This window comes from Myxocyprinus asiaticus, chromosome 50 (assembly GCF_019703515.2).
Source record: "Myxocyprinus asiaticus isolate MX2 ecotype Aquarium Trade chromosome 50, UBuf_Myxa_2, whole genome shotgun sequence".
Taxonomy (NCBI): Eukaryota; Metazoa; Chordata; class Actinopteri; order Cypriniformes; family Catostomidae; genus Myxocyprinus; species Myxocyprinus asiaticus.
Genome location: NC_059393.1, coordinates 502,501 through 517,488, shown reverse-complemented (window position 1 = coordinate 517,488; position 14,988 = coordinate 502,501). Strand labels below are relative to the sequence as shown.

At 39.1% G+C, this 14,988-nt stretch overlaps 2 protein-coding genes across 8 annotated transcripts in view; one reads left to right on the top strand and one right to left on the bottom strand.

Annotated features, from left to right (window-relative positions):
• Positions 1–2,641, top strand: part of ccdc66 (coiled-coil domain containing 66) — a 59,450-nt gene extending 56,809 nt beyond the window's left edge. For 3 of the 4 annotated variants that reach the window (XM_051694439.1, XM_051694437.1, XM_051694436.1), the window contains 3 exons: positions 1,563–1,771; positions 2,071–2,171; positions 2,500–2,641. In XM_051694439.1, the coding sequence (XP_051550399.1) occupies positions 1,563–1,771; positions 2,071–2,171; positions 2,500–2,586 (397 nt within the window). In that variant the 3' untranslated portion in view covers positions 2,587–2,641. The remainder of the gene's footprint in view (positions 1–1,562; positions 1,772–2,070; positions 2,172–2,499) is intronic. The other variant, XM_051694438.1, reaches the window with a different exon arrangement.
• Positions 2,642–3,896: 1,255 nt separating this feature from the next.
• Positions 3,897–14,988, bottom strand: part of tasora (transcription activation suppressor a) — a 72,528-nt gene continuing 61,436 nt past the window's right edge. For 3 of the 4 annotated variants that reach the window (XM_051694393.1, XM_051694394.1, XM_051694395.1), the window contains one exon: positions 8,091–9,590. In XM_051694393.1, the coding sequence (XP_051550353.1) occupies positions 8,344–9,590 (1,247 nt within the window). In that variant the 3' untranslated portion in view covers positions 8,091–8,343. Of the gene's footprint in view, positions 4,046–8,090; positions 9,591–14,988 lie in introns of those variants that run through there. The other variant, XM_051694396.1, reaches the window with a different exon arrangement.

Here is a 14,988-nt window from a genome sequence, read left to right as displayed (position 1 = left end):
CGAGAGAGAAAAAAAATTTACTTTTAAGTGGCTCCTCAGTATGAAACCGATCTAACGGTGCTGTTTTCAGGATGCTTCGCCCGGTGTCAAGTTTCAACACATTCAAAATATATATAGGATATTAAAATGAATAAATGTCTATTTTTCCAGCCTGTTGTATTAGTATTTATTTATCAACCCTTATTTATTTTAGATAAGGCTCCTATATATTGTTATTTACACAGGGTAAATATACTATTTATTAATTCTATATTACGTATCCTATTTTAATGGGGATATAATTTACTACAGCTGACAGTTATATGAGCAAACAAGGTTCAAACATCAACCGTAGCAAGATAAACTGAGATGCATGGATTTTTAACACTTCTGTGTATAAATTTGAAGGCTGCTTATTGGAGCAATACAAAAAAACGTCATATTATGCGACTACGCATTACTTTACGGAGAGCTTACGACCTGCTAGTTAAGTCTTGCTTTAAGAGCAGGTGGTGCAACAGAATTAAGCACTGACATAGTTACAAACTATCTAGTAGTTACTAAGCCCTTAGTGTGAACTTTACGTCCCAACTTAAGTGAGAACTTACGCACAGCTGGTGCAACCCTACCTAGGGGTGTAACACCGGTGTCCTGGCCAAATTTCCCCCATTGGCCCTTATCAATCTTGGCCTCCTAATAATCCCCATCCATTAATTGGCACTATAACTCTACTCTCTCCTCTCCACCAATAGCTGGCGTGTGGTGAGCATACTGGTGCACTGTGGCTGCCGTCGCATCATCCAGGTGGATGCAGCACACTGGTAGGGGTTGAGGAGAGTCCTCTGTTCAGTGTGTAAAGCACTTTGAGTGTAGTGTCAGGAAAGCGCTATATAAATGTAATGTTCATTCATTCATAAAATATGATAAAAACACATTAACCGGATAGACAGTATTCTTATAAAATGTACATCAAAAGTCTTGTGACTTTGCCTTAAGCCATCTCAATACATAATACGCTCAGAGAATATCATCAATGTCATTGTAGATCATCTGAAATGTTGATCTGGTTATTCTGAAATGCTGGACACAAACCTTGTCATCAAAATGATTGGCTACTATTACCTCTCAGAACTGTCTGACATGCTTTCACTCCCTGACATAAGACACATGCCATTGAAAGCTAGCAAACATGAAGTTCAAGAGTGTTTGTCTGCACGCTCTAAACCAAGTATTTCATTACATTTAATAAGAGCAACTGTGGCTTCAACATAGTTTTAATTTCTATTTTGTTCCAATTTTCCCCAAATTGACAATTGTGCTCTTTTAAATGCAGTGTTGCTTAATTTGCAAATTGATTTTGCGATATCCTGATTTTTCACATTAATAATTAGGATGGAAACATGTGAAAGCTCACTGCTTGTCTTCTGTGGCTTTTGCATTTGTTGCTATAATGCTCATGTGTGGCAGACACAAGATGTATGAAACAGGCCTTGGTATTGTGATAGCATATCCGTCATTCTTAATGTGTTTTTGTATGCAGTATAAAGACATTTAGTAACTTTCATTCTTGACTCTGTGACCAGTAGGGTGTGCTCTCCACCCGTTCCTGCAGTAAAGAACCGTCTTCAGCAGCCGCCCCAGCACATGATGGAAGAGCAAGTGCAGGACACAGGCCGTCCTTCCTCATTAGATTATGTGCCCTACATTCGGACAGATGAGGTTTATCACATGGACCCTCTGGCACCTCTCTTCATACCATCCACACATGAAGCCCAGCAGAGAGTCCACACTGGTAAACAAACTACAGCCAACAGCACAGCTCCACAAACACATTACACCAGAGTTGGAATAGGACGTTTTTCCTATTGAAACAGGGAGTTGGGAATTTGTATACCTTCAAAATGTGTTCACTTTGAGTAAATAGATATGATCTCCAAGTTAACAGACATTTTTCAACTTTGAGATCATACTTTCTGTATGCTAGTGTACTAAAAGTTTACAGAACTAAAATCCACAAAACTCCAATCGTTATTTCATGAGGTCTTTAAAACTAAAGTTATAATGATAGGATCTCAATTGTTTTATTTGCAGATGTGAGAAGCAAGCAGGCAACCCCTCTGGTACAGCCCGACCCCACCAAAAGCACTCAAAGGCAGCAGGCTATACTGAAGGGTCTATCTGAGCTGAGACAGGTAATAAGACGTCTCCTTGATGATGTTGTTCATGTCTGAGACATTGTTTCCTGCTCCGCTACCTATAGTGCCACAGCAAAAGAAAATGCATTTTACCCAAGTTGTGAGTTTGCAGAATGAATTGAATGTCATGAGAAAAATAAACAGTCTGATTCTAAACTAATGACTGAATGAGCTGGTTCTTTTTAATTATTAACAAACTCACAAATTATAAGTTTGAATAAGTCTAATGATGTGGTTAGAAATTTTTGTTGTAATTTGAATGAAAATAATATTGTTTGGTATATGTCTGCTGCCAGGGTGTTGATTTTGATTTCTTTTATTTCAGGGTCTACTGCAGAGACAGAAAGAGATAGAAACCAGTTTAAACCCTTTAATGCAAACACAACACAGAAACCACTTTCCAACTTTTTGACCAGTGTGATCCCAAGCTGTGTCTAAAAGAAGACTGAACCTTCTCTCTGTAACCAGCACTTTATAACTCCATAGGAATGGTTTTCCATAAGAGAGGACACCAAACTTGTTTTAAGACTGCAGGAGTTAGTACTGACACTGTTAACTGGCATTTGAATCAAATTAAAATATGTAACTAGGTGTGGGAATCTTTAGCCAGTGATTTGATAAGGGGCTTGTTGTAGATGTGTAGCGCAGGAGGCTTTGGGATTTATTGAGAGGCAAATTTTGATCTAGATTAAGCTTATGACTGGATGTTATGACTTGAACGTGAACTTTACCCGTTTTTTAAAGCTATTGCAATAAATTAAAAATGAAAAGTATTTTAACTTTCAAATTAATTCTGTGAGGGTTGCTACACTTGTCATTTTTATTTGTATAGCACTTTTCACAACACAGTTTCAAAGCAGCTTTACAGGAAATCATGCATTAACGAAAAAGAAAAGGAACTGTAATGCCTATAAATTCTTAGTGATCACTGTGTAGTTTAAATATGATTGTAAATTGTAACAAATTAAATAGAGCGGCTGTGGCAAGGAACACAAAAACTCCATAAGATGTTGGTTAATGGAGAAAAATAACCTTGGGAGAAACATGAATATAATGTCAATATTAGTTATTTGTGTGTAAAGTAAGCTTTAAGGTTCAGTGTTAAAAAAAACGTTTTTTTTTTTTTTTGATTTTTCGCCCAATTCCCAATGCGCTTTTAAGTCCGCGTGGTCGCGTAGTGATTCGCCTCAATCCGGGTGGCAGAGGATGAATCACAGCTCCCTCCACGTCCGAGACCATCAACCCACGCATCTTATCACGTGGCTTGTTGAGCGAGAGACATAGCGTGTGTGGAGGCTTCACGGAATACGCGCTCAACTCACCACATGCCCCACCGAGAACGAACCACATTATAGCGACCACGAGGAGGTTACCCAATGTGACTCTACCCTCCCTAGCAACCGGGCCAATTTGGTTGCTTAGGAGACCTGGCTGGAGTCACTCAGCACGCCCTGGACTTTTTTATGAACATATAAATATAGTCCATCCTGGATTAACTGCAGATGTTCACATAGATGCATTGTCCTTTGGCTGATGAAGGCTTTTATTGGCAATTAAATTATTGTCTATTGATGGAATACACTCTTGAAATGGAATACATAGACTAACGTGATGCAGGCAGAGATCAATGAGGTGCATCGCAGTTCAACCTGCAGGTCATTTCGTTGAGGTTCGGTGGGGTCCATCATAAGTCCAAGGTTCAGGCAGCGGCATATGAAGTATCCGATGTCTTACAGTTGGAGTTGGCATCAGTTCATCCTCTGAAGTCAAAAGACTGAAGTGATGTCTGGCTAGCACCGGTTCTAGTTTGTCATCATCACTCAGCAGTGGAGTCTGACACCAAGCAGGAACGGTGCTGGATCTGGCCGGCTCTAGGGAGAAGAATAACATTAGTGTAGATGCCATTCAATTGTATGCAGAGTTATAGATCATGATAGATGTTTCTGGTTCCGGCTGACCTAACTAAAGCAGCCTAATTGTGAGTTGATGGATAAATTGGGTGTATGCCTGGCTAAATAGAGGAGTCTTTAGTCTAGACTTAAACTGAGTGAGTGTGTCTGCATCCCGAACAGTGAAAAGGATCTACCTCCTTTTGAGGATTTTGATATTCTTGGAATTATTAACAAGTCAGAATTGTGAGATCGTATTGAATCTGACGGAATATAGCATGTCAGAAGGTCACTTAAGTACTGTGGAGCTAGACCATTCAAAGCTTTGCATGTAGTTAACAATTGTAAAATTAATATGAAATTTAACAGGTAGCCAATATAATGATGATAAAATTGGGCTAATATGATCATATTTCTTGGTTGTAGTTAGCACTCTGGCAGCTGCATTTTGAACCAGTTGAAGTTTATTTATCGAGTTTGCTGGACATCCTCCCAGTAATGCATTTCAATAATCAAGTCTTGAGTTCATGAATGCACAATTTAGTTTTTCGGCATCAGCAACAGAGAACATGTGTCATAACTTAGCAATATTTCAGAAGTGGAAGAATGCTGTTCTGCAAACATTGGAAATTAGATTTTCAAAGGACAGATTGGTATCAAGTATAACACTTAAGTTCTTCACTGTAGAAGACGACATAACAGTACATCTATCAAGAGTCAAATTATATTTTAGCGGCTTATTTTGGGAGGTTTTTGGTCCAATAATTAGTACCGCTGTTTTGTCGGAATTGAGTAGAAGGAAATTTCTGGCCATCCAATCTTTGATTACATTGATACACTCTGCTAATTTGGAGAATTGTGAATTTTCTTTGCGTTTAGGAGAAATATAAAGTTGGGTATCATCGGCATAACAGTAGAAAGTTATTCCATGATTCCTGATAATATCTCCCAGGGGAAGCATGTATAAGAAGAAAAGCAGAGGCCCTAAAATGGATCCCTGTGGCACTCCATACTTTTGTTTGATTTGACAATTCCCCGTTTACACATACAAAGTGGTAGCGGTCTGACAAATAAGACCTAAGCTATGCTAATTAAAGTCCACTAATGCCAACATAATTCTCCAGCCTATTCAACAGAATGTCGTGATCTATCATGTCGAAGGCAGCACTAAGATCTAAAAGCACTAGAAGAGAAATGCAGCCGCGATCAGATAAGTTATTTGTAACTCTGACAAGTGCAGTCTTTAATGTGATGGGGCCTAAATCCTGACTGAAATTGTTCATATATTCCATTTCTCTGCAGAAATGAACATAGTTGGGATGACACTAACTTTTCTAGTATTTTCGACATAAATGGTAGATTTGAATTCGGTCTGTATTCCGCCAATTCTCCAGGATCAAGCTGTGGCTTCTTAATGAGCGGTTTGATAACTGCCATTTTAAAGTTTCTTGGGACATGTCCTAAGGATAGCGAGGAGTTAATAATATTAATAAGAGGTTCTGAGATTACAGGGAATACCTCTTTTAAGAGCTTAGTTGGTATTGGATCTAACATACATGTTGTGGCTTTTGATTTTTTGATAAGTTTTGTTAGCTCTTCATGACCTATGACAGCGAAGGATTGAAGTTGCTCGTGAGGAAAATTATGAGACATTATTTCAATTTTATCAGTAAAGAAATTCATGAAGTCATTACTATTGTGCTACGACGGAATATCTGGTTCAGTTGATTATTTATTCCTAACCAATTTAGCCACAGTACTGAATAAACATCTAGGATTGTTGTGGTTATTTTCTATGAATATGCTCAAATATGCTGACCTTTTAGTGCCTGTCTGTAGCTACAGACAATATCATTCCATGTGCTGCAAAATACCTCTAATTTTTTATTCTTCCACTTGCGCTCCATTTTCCGAGCTGCTCTTGAGAGCATGTGTGTGAATATTGTACCGCAGTGCAGGGCTTTTTTCTTGAATTTTGTTTAATCGAAGGGGGGGCGACACTATCAAAAGTGCTAAAAACGACTGTATTTATATTTTCTGTTACTATATCAAGTTCTTCTAGACGTTTTGGCTTACTGAGTATGTGAGACAATTCTGGAAGATTATTAGTGCAGCTATCTTTAGTAGTCGAAAGAATAGTTCTGCCTGAACGATAGCATGGTGTAGATTGAGTGATATTAGCTGATCGCAGCAAATGAGACGAGGTAATGATCTGAGATGTCATCACTCTGTGGTAGAATTTCTTTAGTATCAACATCAACTCCATATGACCAGATTAAATCAAGTGTATGATTATGGTGATGAGTTGGTCCTGTCAAATTTTGTCCAACTCAAGAGAGTTGAGAATATTGATAAATGCTAATCCCAATGTGTCATTTTCATCATCTATGTGAATGTTGAAGTCACCAACAATTAAAGCTCCATCTACACTACTAGCTCTGATAGAAAATTTGCTAATTCAACAAGGAAACCAGAATACGGCCTGGGTGATATTGTAGCAAGGGCAAAAAGACGACAGAGATTTTTTATTTATATCTGACAGTGTCACATTAAGCATTATTAGTTAAAAAGACAAACTTATATTCTGTCCTCTGAGTAACACCAAAAACTTAACTGTAAATTGTAGCCACACCTCCTCCTCGACCCTTCAGACGAGACTCATGTTTATAACAATAACCTGGGGGAGTAGATTAATTTAAACTAATATACTCATCTGGTTTAAGACAGGTTTCAGTCAAAGACGTTCAGATTAACCAGTTTGTCTGCTTCCTGACCTGGGCCCCAGTTAGTCAAATATCACTATTAAGACTATGAGCCAAATCACTAGAGAGGAATGCGGCACCCGGCAAGTCAGGTCTACCCCAAAAACCCTTACAATTATCTATAAATCCTATGCAGTTCTCCGTACACCACTCAGACATCCAGCCATTCAGTGACACTAATCTACTTTAAACCTAGTCACCACGATGAGCAGGGAGGGGGCCAGAGCATATTACAGTGAGTATGCCGCAGAGACGTCACCCAAACTCCCTGCTGCGGGGGTTCCACAGCTGGAACCAAAGTGTGTGTGTTGCTCGTTGTACTACCCGCATCTGAAACAGTATCTACCAGCTTCTCTTTCTCACTGACCTCCACTAGCTTTCGGATGTGTGTCTCTAACTCATTAACCTTCTCCGTCAGCCTGACTAATTCCTTACATTTATCACATGTAAATCCCTCACTGCTGATGGAAGAAGCTATTGTAAACGTGTGGCATGCAATGCAGGAAGAAATAACATGAGCGGATGCCATGACTTACCGCAATTGATTGTTGTTATGGTTGTTCTTGAGTGGCGAGGGTTTGAGGTCGATGTGGTTCCTAATCAGCAGATGTTTGTGATTGATGCAATAATCCGTGTAAAACAAAGTGGAGAAAACAAATGCACGAAGTCGAGACGTGACATGTAGACAAACGGAAAAAAAGAAAAAAAATGAGAGAAGCGGGTGTGCGTGGAAAAATACACGCAGTTGAAACAGTAGAAAAGCGGAAAAAACCCGAATGTGAATGTGAATGGAAAAGGATAAAACAATGAATGTGAATAAGCAAGAATAAGCAATGCTAAGCAGGCTAGCAAGCTACAAATAGACTCGTGCAGCGTGCCGGCAGCAACCGGAACTGGAAGTCAGGATGTGCGCATGTGTACGAGAAAGAGACACTGGAGGACACCCTCCTGGCTTGTGTCCATCATACTAGTCAAGGTAGTGAATATTCAAGTTATAATACCTAGAGAGATATCCATTTACGTTTCTATTCATGTCAGTGTCAATTCTATTACTACTGAACATATGAATTCTACTCTATGAATATTATGAGAATTAATACTACCAATATTTCTTTCACACAAATCGGAACCACTATGAATCCAGAATGCAGACATTAATTTGCAAACAATGGATTTCAAAGTTGTTTAATGGAAGTTTATGGCATAATATATATATATATATATATATATATATATATATATATATATATATATATATATATATATATAAACCAGGGCCTTGAGGAGCCACTTGGCTGGAGTGTTCCCCAAATGGAAAATAACCAACATTATCAGCCTGACCACCATGCCAAAGCTTGCAAAATGCAAATATTCAAAATATAAAGATTTAGTTTAATCACTTGGAGTGAAAATATGGAAATGATTATTTTTTTCCTTCCCAGACACATAAAAAGAAAAAGACTCAATCTTATACTTTTAGTTGTAAACATTTGGTAACTATCTACATGCATTGCTAGTTCACCAGCCACCAAAGCCTCCTCTATTGGGACGGTAACTGTTTCCTTGGAATGCAGGATTTCCATGCCAAGTCTGGATGAACTGAGCTCTATGAATCTGTTGTACATTCATGCCATGCTGAGCACTCCAAAAGCCTGATGCTGACCCTTGCACTAAACTGTTCCATGCCATTTGCATGTTATCATTTGGCAAGACTCCTCTAAAGACTGGAGGTCCTACAACTCCAAGGCTGTTGGAAACAGTGCAGTTCAATAAAGGATGTCTGAGTCCAATAGCACCATTTTGAGATGCAAATGTAGGGTAGCTCAGACCCGTTGATCTATGTATATTCGGAATAAAGCTACCCCCCTGCAATGCCATCTGGTCCACTGAATGAAACTGATCCATGCTGTATCCAGAACTGCGAGGTCTGTGTCCACTTCTCATGCAATTGTCCTTAACCGGTGGTTGAGAGGAACGAGTCTTGCCCTTTTCACTGGATATTGGACCACTGTCACCTTTGCTGCCATCATCCTTTGCACCTGATTGAGTTTCCATGGAGTGACTGATCGCTGTTGAGTGCTCCCAAGGATCTGAATTATCTAATATTTTACTGGTGTTTTCAGCTGCTGTGCACAGCTGCACAATTGAAGATGTTGTTGCTTTGATGTTTGAAGCTGGTACTCCTTGCAGGACCTCATGCATGTCATTGGTGGCTTCAACAGAAGATGTAGCAGATGCTGCTATCTCTTCATTTCCATAAGCAGAGCCACAACTCATTGGATCCCCAGCGAATGTTGTTCTGGCAGGTGATTCCAGTTTGTGGTTGAGCTCACTTACTGACTGCATCTGGTTTAAGGTAAGAGAGACTAGTGGTTCAGAAGCAGGTACAGTACTGGACTGACTGTTGTCCTCTGAGTTCTGAGGATAGGCGTCTGACAGATCATTCTGACTAAAGAAACTTTGATGAGGATCGACTCTAAAAGAACTTTGTAAAGTTTCACCTGCCTCAGAATTTGCTAGCATCCTGGATGCCTTGAACTGTGAAATTGCTTCGCTGAGAGCTCTAAAGTCTAATTCTCTTTTGGTTTCACTGGATGCTATGGGCACAGGAATTGTAATTGCTTGATCCTGAAAAGAGGGTTCAGAGACAGAAGGGTATGCATCAGTTGTGACTGATGTGTGTTGGCCAGTGACGACATGGGCCATCTCAGTTGGGACAGATACTCGGTTAGCTGAGGAGTGCTTGGACATGTTGTCTTCTCTCACTAAAAGGACAAGAGAGGTTACAAGCCATCAACATTTATTCATCTGTCATTCTATCAACTATTAGGTAATTCAGTCTCAAAACCATTTACAAGTTCAAAATACCAAGAGTTGATTGATTGAAGACTATGATGATCAAATAACAGTTCCCTAAATCTTCACTTCATTTCTATAAAATCCAGCAGAGGTTCTGAACCTTTAGAAACAAAATATTACAGAAACAAACCTTTAATTCTTGGTGTAACATTTTTTTCCTGCAAAAAGATGTAGTTATTTTTAGAGTTTTTTATTATATACCATTATATGAAGATGCAGCTATTCAGCATCAATGAAGCCAACCACAATTAAAATAATCTTTCTCCAAAGCATACAAGATGGTACTTCATCTGTGGATCTTTCACCTTTAAATCACTTTTCCAGGCCATGTACAAATACATTACTTACAGTCTTGATGACAGAGAACTGCCTTGAATATGTTGATGAGAAAGAACTGCTGTGAATGTCTGTGAAAGTCCAAGTTTCTCTTAGAACTCTGGATACCATTTTCTTTGCACTACCCTTCTTGGAGCCAAAATTAGATCTTATATGATTTTTACCACACCCTATATCTTCTATCAGGTCATTCAATAACTTTGGGGTTCTATATATGAGCTCTGAAGCATACATTGAATCACAACAATTTGTAGGCAAATGGATGCAAGTTCCACCCACGGGGCCACACTCAGCGGCAAAATAATACACAACCCAGCAACATTTCCTCAGATTATCTGCTATGGGGTTTGAATACTCCAGGCAGCAAGGAAAGTAATGTGGCAAGGCTACACAGAATCTCGTTCCTTTATTCAGGGACCGGGGTTTGATACATTTACCCTTTCAGCAGTCACCTTGATGCCGTGTTAGTAGCTGATGCTAAGATAAGAGCAAAACACCATAACATCACACTACTATTTGCCTGCCAAAACAACCATAAACCATCTTAGTCCACAAAGTAATATATCTTATCAGTGTTTCTTTCCAGTGTGTGTGATGGGAGAGATTTAAACTTTGAAAAACCCTGTGCAAGAGTTGCACCAGTATCACAGTGATCTTGGGGGAAATGGACGGGCTGGACAAGAACCAAAATGAAACCAAAAATTTTGGGGCTCGATCCCGGCTTTCGAGACTGGGGCAGTCAAGAACGCTTTGCCAGCTAGGAGGCTGTAGGCCACTGGCTTGTGACTTTTGCAGGTTCAATTTCTTCTGTGGCCATTGCCGTGCTGGTTGTTGCACAGGTGGCTCTGGTACAGGAGGTGGTGCTCTGGGTACCAAGGACTGAGGTTGGCCATGACCGGGTGCTAAACCAAGAAGTGCTGAACCAAGGAGGAGTGCTGATGATGTTACAGGGAAGGCTCCTAAGTACAGCTGGGGAGGAAATGTTTATTGGCAGACTGCTTGTTAATCAACTGAAATGGTCTAACCCTGCATCCATGGCATTGCCAAAAAGGCCTTTTTGTGAAGTGGGGGTCCAAAAGGAAGGCCTTCTTCCTACTTTGGATATCCATCAGGTTATGCCACAGATAGCGCTCCACCGTTACCAGCCTGGCCATGGTCCTGCCAATGGCCTGTATGTCCTTATTAGACGATCACACAACCCAATTTGTGAAACAACTCTTGATCAGGGTTGTTTTCATGCATCTCTTTAAGCAGGTCTGCTTGGTAAGCCTGTAGTACAGCCATTGTGTGCAGGTTGGCACCGGCATGACCCACTGTTGAGCAGTTCTCGCTATTTAATGCTACCTCTGACAACAAGTCTAAGATAGCTTCCTCATTTCCAAAAGTCATGGAACCAAGGGATTTTGGGTTAGAGTGAAGATCATTGCATGTGAACTCAACCGGGGGTTCAGGCAACACAAGGGCAGACCTGGTATTAGCTCCTCGTCTAAATCTTCCAGCTCGATATCCCGCCCTCCCTTGCCTTGCTTGAACGGTTCCACAAAGACCGCAGAGCTTGGATGTAGTGAAGGCTGGGACTTGGCTTGCTTTTTTCAAAAAAGGTGAGCCTCGAATGCAGAGTTTTCCTCTTCATCTTTACAAAGTGAGGACAATCCGAATTTGCCAGAGCTTCTTTGGTGTGTGGTTTACCCACTCAACGCAACGATTGTGTAATCTGTATGAGGAATATAGTGATGACACAACTGAACTCATTCTGAACGAGTAAACCATGAATGCAGCTGGTCTCGTGGGCAATGCCTTGCCCAAGTTCACTGTCGGAAAATAAAAACTGTGTTAGACACAAAATATACAATTTTCAAAGGTCAACGGACCACCATTGCCACTAACGGGAGAAAGAAGAGGTCCCGTTGCACATGAGTACAGAGATGGTAAATAAATGTGGTCGGGCTAACAGAGCACATAATAGTCATGACCTTGAAGGTAGAAATCTGAGAATATGGTGCTGGGTTAAGAACGGCATTCCTTTTCTTTCAACCACTTTTTTCCTTCTGATTTTTAGGGTAGTTAATGGTTACGGTTATTTTTGTTTTGCTAATTGCTAAACTTTTAAACAATTAAATACTATAGTTATAATACTGTAGTATTTATGAAAATATGTTTAAACTGATATATAGTATGACATCAGTCTCAGAGAAAAGCCTGCTTTATTCTTAATTATTGTAAAAAATCTTGGATGAATGCAAATAGTTATTTTGTTTTACAGTGGCATCAGTAACTGAGAACTTTTGCTCCTACTTCTCCAACCCATACACTGACTCTATAATATCTCGCTGTGCTTATGGGGTCACTACAAGAAATAATCCTTACGGAATATAACAAAGGTCAGTTGATACAATTTAATTTAATCTAGAGACTGTAAAGTACAATTCGTCAGTTACACATTTAAGAAAAACCTAAGTTGAACATAAAATGGCTAAGGCACTAAACTGAAACTACTGACCCATACATACAGTACTATGGTAATTCCATGTTTTTTTTTGACAACCATGATGTAATGCACACATGACAATGATCTCTCTCTCTCAAATATATTATATATATATACAGGTGCATCTCAATAAATTAGAATGTCGTGGAAAAGTTCATTTATTTCAGTAATTCAACTCAAATTGTGAAACTCGTGTATTAAATAAATTCAATGCACACAGACTGAAGTAGTTTAAGTCTTTGGTTCTTTTAATTGTGATGATTTTGGCTCACATTTAACAAAAACCCACCAATTCACTATCTCAAAAAATTAGAATACATCATAAGACCAATAAAAAAAACATTTTTAGTGACTTGTTGGCCTTCTGGAAAGTATGTTCATTTACTGTATATGTACTCAATACTTGGTAGGGGCTCCTTTTTGCTTTAATTACTGCCTCAATTCGGCGTGGCATGGAGGTGATCAGTTTGTGGCACTGCTGAGGTGGTATGGAAGCCCAGGTTTCTTTGACAGTGGCCTTCAGCTCATCTGCATTTTTTGGTCTCTTGTTTCTCATTTTCCTCTTGACAATACCCCATAGATTCTCTATGGGGTTCAGGTCTGGTGAGTTTGCTGGCCAGTCAAGCACACCAACACCATGGTCATTTAACCAACTTTTGGTGCTTTTGGCAGTGTGGGCAGGTGCCAAATCCTGCTAGAAAATGAAATCAGCATCTTTAAAAAGCTGGTCAGCAGAAGAAAGCATGAAGTGCTCCAAAATTTCTTGGTAAATGGGTGCAGTGACTTTGGTTTTCAAAAAACACAATGGACCAACACCAGCAGATGACATTGTACCTCAAATCATCACAGACTGTGGAAACTTAACACTGGACTTCAAGCAACTTGGGCTATGAGCTTCTCCACCCTTCCTCCAGACTCTAGGACCTTGGTTTCCAAATGAAATACAAAACTTGCTCTCATCTGAAAAGAGGACTTTGGAACACTGGGCAACAGTCCAGTTCTTCTTCTCCTTAGCCCAGGTAAGACGCCTCTGACGTTGTCTGTGGTTCAGGAGTGGCTTAACAAGAGGAATACGACAACTGTAGTGTCTGTGTGTGGTGGCTCTTGATGCCTTGACCCCAGCCTCAGTCCATTCCTTGTGAAGTTCACCCAAATTCTTGAATCGATTTTGCTTGACAATCATAAGGCTGCGGTTCTCTTGGTTGGTTGTGCATCTTTTTCTTCCACACTTTTTCCTTCCACTCAACTTTCTGTTAACATGCTTGGATACAGCACTCTGTGAACAGCCAGCTTCTTTGGCAATGAATGTTTGTGGCTTACCCTCCTTGTGAAGGGTGTCAATGATTGTCTTCTGGACAACTGTCAGATCAGCAGTCTTCCCCATGATTGTGTAGCCTAGTGAACCAAACTGAGAGACCATTTTGAAGGCTCAGGAAACCTTTGCAGGTGTTTTGAGTTGATTAGCTGATTGGCATGTCACCATATTCTAATTTTTTGAGATAGTGAATTGGTGGGTTTTTGTTAAAATAAAAAATGCAGATGAGCTGAAGGCCACTGTCAAAGAAACCTGGGCTTCCATACCACCTCAGCAGTGCCACAAACTAATCACCTCCATGCCATGCTGAATTGAGGCAGTAATTAAAGCAAAAGGAGCCCCTACCAAGTATTGAGTACATATACAGTAAATTAACATACTTTCCAGAAGGCCAACAATTCACTAAAAATGTTTTTTTTTATTGGTCTTATGATGTATTCTAATTTTTTGAGATAGTGAATTGGTGGGTTTTTGTTAAATGTGAGCCAAAATCATCACAATTAAAAGAACCAAAGACTTAAACTACTTCAGTCTGTGTGCATTGAATTTATTTAATACACGAGTTTCACAATTTGAGTTGAATTACTGAAATAAATGAACTTTTCCACGACATTCTAATTTATTGAGATGCACCTGTATATATATATATATATATATATATATATATATATATATATATATACACACACACACACACACACACACACACACACACACACACACACACACACTATATATATATATATATATATATATATATATATATATATATATACACACACACACACACATATATGTGTGTGTGTGTATATATATATATATATATATATATATATATATATATATATACACATACATACATACATACATATATACACACACACACAGGTGCTGGTCATATAATTAGAATATCATCAAAAAGTTGATTTATTTCACTAATTCCATTCAAAAAGTGAAACTTGTATATTATATTCATTCATTACACACAGACTGATATATTTCAAATGTTTATTTCTTTTAATTTTGATGATTATAACTGACAACTAAGGAAAATCCCAAATTCAGTATCTCAGAAAATTAGAATATTACTTAAGACCAATACAAACAAAGGATTTTTAGAAATCTTGGCCAACTGAAAAGTATGAGCATGTACAGCACTCAATAC